Here is an 8090-nt window from a genome sequence, read left to right on the forward strand (position 1 = left end):
AGGATGCTGATGCACCTTGTTAAGAGCCTCCGTGGTTCGGCTCTGAACAGGGGGTAAACAGGGCTTCAGGGTGTGGGATGCCCTACAGATGGGTGAAAGGAGGGATTCTTTCTGCACAGGTTGCTGTGTGTAGCTTACATTCAACATGCTCTTTGACTACACCAGGTAGAAATATCGAAGGTAGCTTTGTCTCTCACATGTCGTTTGCCTCTTACAACAGCTCTGCGGGAGCTCAGAAATTTCCATTAGGGTACAGGAGCTGTGTCGGTGTCCCACGTGGACTGGACACCCACATTTTGTGGATCGCTGGCAGGCCTGAACCTCTTCAAACCAGAGTCCCAGTCTCAGGTTTATCCTTCCCTTACAGCATTTAGCTGTAAATGCCGCATGGGAGGTGGGGGGAATAAAATCCTGAAGTTGAAATAAATTTGAAAACAAACATGCAAAACCACCCCAGGCTGCCTGGAGAACACTGCTCTAGTCATGTTATTAAAACAACCATTTTATTACAGAAAAAGCGTTCCCCCACTCTCCCCCATGGTGCTTGTGTCTGTAACAGGGGCTATGAGCAAGCAGGTGAATGCTGCCCCGAGGAGGGGGGCATCACGGCAAGAAAGAATCCACGAGTCTCTGGCATAGGGAAGACCCCCAGCTCCATGGGGCCCTACTCTGGCATCACCTGTGAGGCAGAGCAGGGCCAGCTATGGGGAAAAGCCTCCCATTGTCCAGAGATGTCCCCACTTCCCTCTCTCAGAGCAAAAAGTCAGTGGGATGGAAAGAAGGACACCACCACGTGCTTCCACAAACCCCAGGGCAGCTCCAAGGTGGCACGCAGAGCAGATCAGGTAAATCCATAAGTTGCCTTTTTTGAATTCGGAAAGACAATAAAGACATGCATTTGCAACATAAGCTCTTAAAAGAGCTCCCAGTAATAGCAGCAAGGGCTCCACAGGCGGGATTTGGAGCACATGAATGTGTGCGGCCATGCATGGCATGGACCATGCACCTTGGGAAGCAGGCTCTCGTAAGAGTTTTGGTCCCGCTTTGGTGGTGCAGCTCAGCTGGACCAAGGCTTTCGGAGAGAAAGCCTCAACACCTGCTGAGGAGCCAATCTCATTGCTCAAGAAGAAAGACAGGGGATGTCCTTCCAAGTAGCGCATAAGGTTGTGCTAATGTCCGTCCTTATTGTTGTAGCAGTTCTCACATTTTTTTCCTCGTGGGCTTGTAGAGAAGTGATCAGCTTAGCAGCCAGTAGGCTCCATCCAGGTCCTTTCCCTGGGAAAGTCCTTTCATCTCTTTCATGGCTTCCCAGGGGTAAGAGAAGGGCAAACTTGATGCCTGCAGTGCTGAGTGGGCTGCTGGGGGATCAGGTAGGATTTTGTGTCAGTGAACACCGTGGAAGCAGGAGCTTTCAAAAAGTTGTTGTTCAGTCTCGAGGCATTAGAAATGTTTGTATTCAGGGTGGGGAGGTGCTGACTCTTGTGTGGGAGAACCGCATTGCATAATAAGGATTTGGGATTCTTCAGTGGGCTGTGTTTTGCACACAAAATAATAACTAGATGAGTTCCCTGGGCCAAGAAATTTATCTTAATGCGGGATGTGCTGCTGAAGCGTTTGAGACTTTCTGGTTAGGGATAACTGAAAAACAGCGTTAAGATTCAGGCTTATCCTTGTGACAGCCACCCAAGCAAGGTACTTTTGAGATAAGAATGTGGTTTTGCCCTTAAATTACTTCATTTCGCCTACAGGTGTTGCAGCACTTGATTTCAAAATACTGCCCTGATGTAAGGGCTCTACTGCAAGTAAACATGTCAGTGTGAGCCGAAATTAATATGACATTCATAACTCCGCTTTCTCTTGTCATTCTCTGCTGAAGTCATGCAGATATTTCAGTGCATTTCTTCACATTTCCTTTCTGTGCCAGGCTATGGAATTAAAACTGACCGAGAAGCAAGCCATCCTGTACACGTTTGGTTTTGGGCTCTGCCATAAGTACTTCACGGTGCCTGGGTGAGCACCGGGGGCCGCTGTGGTACCCTCACATGGTGCCTCTGGGAGGCAAGCAGCCAGTGATAACCTCTGCCCAGCTGGGACCTCTGGAAGCTGATGCTGGCCACGGTTCATTGTGTCAGAGCATAGCAAGCGGACGGTAATGTTAGGATTCTTACTCCATTGGATCTGGGTATTTTAGGGAGCACTCCCTGCCCCCCTGCAATACACAAATGCACAGTAATGTCCTTGGATGTTCACACAGCTCCTGGATGTCCTAACACCATGGGTACCCTGGCTGTGCACACAGATAACAGAGAGGGACCAGACAGCCTGTGCAATGTGTGCAAAGCTTTTCCAGTACTCCTCTGCCACAGAAACCTCCTCCAGTCCCTTATAGCTGGGTCTGGCATAGTCCAGACACAGCTTTCCACCTTCCCTCTGCACGGAGTTTGTGGTCCTGGCCTGCCACGTCCTGAAAGGCAGGGATTTCCCCCTCCATGTGATCCCAACCCAAATAAATATCCCCCCAGCCAACGTTTCACACTCACACACACCACATGCACATGCACACAGAGCTGGCTCCACGGTGCAGTAGTTCAGCTCCAGCTCGCTGCAGAGGGGCGGCATGCCCGGGCCACGAGGGCTAGAGATGTTGCAATGCTCACATGTTATTTTCCAGGCCAGAGGGCTGCAGCAGCGCTTTGGTGATGGTAGCTTTGCCATACGGGAGCGTTATGCTCTCTCTGGCACCGGGGCCGCTTTGTACAAGTTGCCGGTGGCTGCCAGGCATGCCCTCCTGGTGGCTGCCTGCTCACCCCGCTTTGCTGCCGTCCCCTTTCTGTTTGTTGCAGATGCCATAACTGCAAAGCTGGGAAAGAGAGGCTGGAGAAGTGGTGCCTTACTGCAAGCGCAACTACTACGTGCAATAATTGTACAGCACTGGAGGCTGCTGGTGCTCATTATGTTCTTGTCTGATTTTTTTTTTTTTTGTTCCAGGTCTGTGTGTCCCACATTGTGTCCCACATTTACACCTCAGTAGGCTGAGAGATACCATTGCCATCTGTCTTTATTTTTCTAACCCCCCTGTTTGGACACCACAGTGTGGAGACTACTGGGCACGTGCAACACAGGCTGCCAATTTCATTATCTTCCTCCCCTACAAACATCCATATTACTCATTGCCCCGCTTTTTGCATGGGATGAAATACTGGCATTTTAACAACGCTTTGGCTGAGAGCTGTGTCTCTGGTGTGCTCAGCACACCGCTCTCTTTTGAAGGTAAAATACAGGATAAGGCCAGAAAGGCTCTATTACTGCGGTTTAAAGATGTCCTTGAAGAGGTTTTCATTTGTCAAGCCCTAGGTTTGAAGTCAAGCCCGTCGGATGCTCCGCATCCGCTTGCAACCTCTGTGGGTACATCAGAGCCAGGGCAGCTACACGCGGCGACCAGACGCCGAAAAAAATCTCTCTCTGCTGTACAACCCACTTGATGGAAACAGCATGGAAACAGCATGTTGGTACAGAAAGTGCAGCATCTTTCCTTGTTGGAGTCACAGGGATCACTCCAGCCTAATAGCCTCTTTTGATGCTGCACATGTTTTGGAAGAAAACAGACAGTAGAGAGAATTTGAGCAGACAAAAGTGTCTCTGCCAGGTAATGGATGCTGGGATAAAAAGACAGCAGAGTTTCAAGTAATAAATACTGTTTTGGAACATACAAATGGGTGAGGCAAGGCCAAAATGGTTTAGATTTGTGGAAAATTTCTTTTTACTTCAGGCAAGAATAGAAAGCAGTGTTAGAGACAGGGGAAGTGAAAGGAAAAAACCCAGCAAGTGGAATAAAACAAAGGAAAAAGAGGGGCTTTTAGCAAAGCCAGTGAAACAGCAGGATTGAAATATATACACAACAGAGCCTGGGACAAGCCTGGGAGAAGACACCTCGAAAGTCTCCGCGGTAGGAGCCATGGACTTCAGCGAAGGCATTACTTGGGGGGGGCTCGTCATCCTGGGGGTGGTTGTAATGATACCTCCATAAGCTTCTCAATAAATACATGCCCAGGACAGTCTTGTCAGCCAGTAGCTGGAGGTGTGTGACTGCTTTTCCCACTCAGTCAAAGGGTGGCGGCGTTACTTCTGAGGCTTTGCCCATCCTTCCCGTAACAGGGGGGTGGTGCTGAGGGCAGATTTGGCAGTTCTGGGCAGAGGTGCAGAGTGAGCACGAGCACCAGAAGGAGATGTCGAGGGCGAAGGTTTCATGAGAGGATATTTTTGCATGCTGCCTGCATGTGGCCAGGGAGATGGTGGTGCCAGGGAAGGACCTAAAATGTGGCCCCTGTGGTCTCATTTCTGCCCCAGCTGAGGACTCCTAGGTGCTGTAGTGGCAGGGAAAGCCCTGCTTGGCCTTTGGCCGTCCTTGCCTGGAGCACAACATCTGATGTGCAAAGTTTCAACCCAAGCACTTGCTGTTAAGCAAAGTTTTAGGATCCCCAAACCATTAGGCAAAGCCTGACAGCCTGCATAATAGCTCCGACTTCATTATACAACCTGTGGGTGAGACTTTTCAAAAGCTTCGGAAGGGGACTTAGCTGAGCGTGCGTCATTGATTAAAATGAGTGTTTTGAAAGTCTCTGCATAAGACAGATTTACTTCTTCCTCTTAAAAGAAAACCTGAAGATTCATCGTGGTGAAAATAATGTGACACTAACAACAGCACCTGGACCACCTGCAAAACCAAAACTGCTGGATGGATGTGCTGTGCCTTGGCCTGGTTGCAAGGTGTTTTCTGCCTTCCCACTACCAGGAGGAAGGGAAGCATCCAGCTAGTGACCTCTGGGCATCCCTGCCAGCATTGCTAATGGATAATGCCAGAACTATTAGTTTTGAAAGCTCCAGTTCATTCTCCTGCCGAGCTTATGACACGAGTAAAGCCAGAGAGACAAAACACCTCGTCAGGAGAGCACAGCAAAGACTGCAGGCAGCGTGCAGCAGAGGCAGAGGGAAAATAGACCTCGACAGGGGACTACATTGTCATTCTTCAGAAAAGGTAAATCAGTCACACTCTACCTCCTGACAGGAGGTGACACACTGGGTAAGATGGATGTACATGCTTTTAAACTCTTGTTTTTCCCCTCCTGTTGTTATACTTCGTTTCATCTGCTAAGTTAGCAATATTCTACTTCAGATATGCCATTGGTCACTTTATCACCAGCTTGTAAAAGAAAGACAGACAGACAAGCTCCAGATGAAGACTGGGAGGTGACTCTGACAAACACCGGTAAGGCAACAACCAGCATTTTCAGCAGAAAACTAAGAATGAAGCACAAACCAAGAGCAAAGAAAAATGCCGTAACGGAAGAGTGCGAAGCAATGACACATAAATGTCCAAGCTGCCATCAGTACTCTAAAGAAGTCAGAGTTACAACACTGTAAATGTTAATTCAGTTTACACCTTACCCATTGCAGACATCATTCCCAATTGTAGCGTAGACAACTATGGCTGGATTGTCCAACAGCTGGTTTCTGGCCAAGCTAAAAGATAAATATGCAGCTATATTAATGGGGAAATATGTTCTCAGTGTCTGAATCACACACCATGCTTGTATGAGGTCACATTTGGAATTAACTCATTTAGATTTGGCCAGTGCTCAGATGACTACGCTTCTACGTTTGGGAGAGGGGTTCCCCCTCCCCGCAGTTTTATATTTTAGTGAAGTTTCTTAAATATAGGGTTTTTTCACTTCTCCCTTTTGCCCCTCGTGGACTTGTCTTTTTCACCACTTTTCCTGCTTTGTATTATTCAGAAGCCAAATCAAGTAGTTTCATTTTGGGGCAAAGACATAAATCAAGATGGGAAGTTTTTAATCAGAGATGGGAAAAGATGACAATGTTTGGCTGACAACTATGTTTATATGTAGGATTGGGCTCAAGATCAAATCAGGATGTGGTTTGAAGTTCAGTGCTAGAGGGCAAGGACTCATTTCTGGAGGAGAGAACAGCAAAACCCTTAGGATGTGAACTATATCAGCATCAAGCAAACTAAATCAAACCCAACTGCCCCACAGCCCACCCAAATTCACCTGAAAAGGTGCTACTCAATCATATCCACATGGAGGTAACACAGCGGACCTGCTCATGTCTATCTCCATTGCTATAAATCAGGAGTAATGCAGTTAGGGGGACGCAAAACACAGATTTAGGGAAAGGCTTAGTCTGCTCCCTAAAATCACTGGAAATGCTCCGTTGGCTTAACTGGGCCAAGATCAAGGCCCTGGAGATGGTGACATCCACACTTCCAAACAGTTTTTCTTCTGTTGGTGAATGTTTGTACCAAGGAAGAAAGAGTCAACACTTCAGAGCACAGTGGCCAAGGGAAGCTGTGCTTTTCAGGACACTTGTGGATAATACATTCCTTACAGTGCTTTGCTTGTTTCTTTTGAAGAAGGAGGACTCCAGCAACACTTCTGTACCCCCAGTCAGCATTCGAATCCCATTAAACACTCACCTTTTTATTAAATAGAGGAGGTTTCCTGAAGAACCACCTGATCACATGTAGTGGGAATAAGAGAAAAAGTACATCATTATAGTGGCAAACAAAATGAAGGGCAAAACCCAACTTCATTGCCTATTTCCAAGAATATAAAAGCATTAAAAATAAAAACGGAACAACAAGTCATCTCTGTAAACCTTTTGGGTGCTGTCATGAGGAAGTAAATCTACATCCAGGGACCTGCTGCCTCTTACCTGAGTCCCACACTTCAGACGGTAGAAAATAAATACTTTTAAGTGCTGGGTTGTTTGGATCTGGCTTTTAATCCAGATTTGGCAGCTTCTTCCCATCTGTTGAACATAGTAGTCTCTTGTAAACCAGCCAACCTGACTTGTCAGCAGTCGATCTACTTTTAACTTTCCCTATAAATTGCAAAGGGAACTGTTCTCACTCTTCTGAGAGAGTAAAGTGTCTCACAGCTATACCACGTTGGGACTGATCCAGGTCCTAAACATAGACACCAAATGCCATTTTTGACATCCCAGAGTATCCAAGACACCTGCATCAGGGCTGGCAGATACAAGAGAGGATGCCTGAGAGATTGTGCACTTCTGGAGAGGCAGCTGGAAGTGGGAAAGATACTGTAAAGCATCTTAAATAGCACCAGACACCAACGTTTGGATGTCTGCATTGCTCTCCCCACAAGCGGCAGACTTACAAAAAATAGTATTAGCCCAGCTGCACTGCTCCTGAGAAGCTCTGCATTTCAATGGCAATGCACCCAAAGGGTTGGATGTAAATCTTTCCTCCTCCAGGAGAAGAGCTAGCTACACGTAACCACCTGGGAGTGTTTATAATTTTTCATTTGTGTCTTGAATGAGAAAAGCATTCCCAGTTAGGAAGGCTTTTATGCATAAAACTTACTAGCAGGTCTTTAAAGGCCATGCATATACATCCCAACTATCCACAGCACACAAATCGAACTCCGTCACCTGCAGTGCAAGAGTGATAGCAAACGAGGAGCCAAAAAAGGCTTTATACTTTGTTCAAGATTAGAATACGACTGTGATTGCAAGAAGCTCACCTCACAGCAATGTACAGGAACATAAACTTCAGAGAAGCAGGCCCTACAGGTTGTACGTGCTTTTATTTTTGCAGTATTTTCACTCTCCTTTTTTCTCGCTCCTTCTCCTCTTGCATTATGCTCCCTCTATTCTTCGCTCAGCTCTTCCCCGGTCCCTCTCTCTTCTCCTCTTTTCTCCTTTGTGCCTCTGAAGCTTGCTTTGAGGAGCAAATCCTGTCCTCCCCGCAGTTCTTGGGGGGAAACTTGTGGACAGAACATCATTAAATCCCTGCTGGATTGGTAAAGGGGGAAGATCTAAGAGATAAACCCCTAAGGTAGCAATAATACATTTTGCATTTTAATAGTGGCGCCTTTGTTACTATCACTCACAGTGATGCCAACTGCATATATCAAGGAATCCTTTATGTTTTGAATAATCCAGTTCTTCCAAGCTAAAAATTAATATATCTGTCTGCTGCTTCTCTCCTGAGGGTTGCTGGTCCATTCAAAAGCCAACCCTTCTGTCGAGAAGCTCTTTTCCGCAGGATA

At 46.9% G+C, this 8090-nt stretch overlaps 1 protein-coding gene across 2 annotated transcripts in view; it reads right to left on the reverse strand.

Annotated features, from left to right (window-relative positions):
• The window catches only part of AOAH (acyloxyacyl hydrolase), an 80514-nt gene that overhangs the window by 17465 nt on the left and 54959 nt on the right, over nt 1-8090 (reverse strand). For both annotated transcript variants that reach the window (XM_009637202.2, XM_035892759.1), the window contains exons 15-16: nt 6494-6530; nt 5446-5520 (exon numbers count right to left, since the gene is read on the reverse strand). In XM_009637202.2, the coding sequence (XP_009635497.1) occupies nt 5446-5520; nt 6494-6530 (112 nt within the window). The remainder of the gene's footprint in view (nt 1-5445; nt 5521-6493; nt 6531-8090) is intronic.

Source organism: Egretta garzetta, unplaced genomic scaffold (genome assembly GCF_000687185.1).
Source record: "Egretta garzetta isolate BGI_Z169 unplaced genomic scaffold, ASM68718v1 scaffold514, whole genome shotgun sequence".
Classification (NCBI taxonomy): Eukaryota; Metazoa; Chordata; class Aves; order Pelecaniformes; family Ardeidae; genus Egretta; species Egretta garzetta.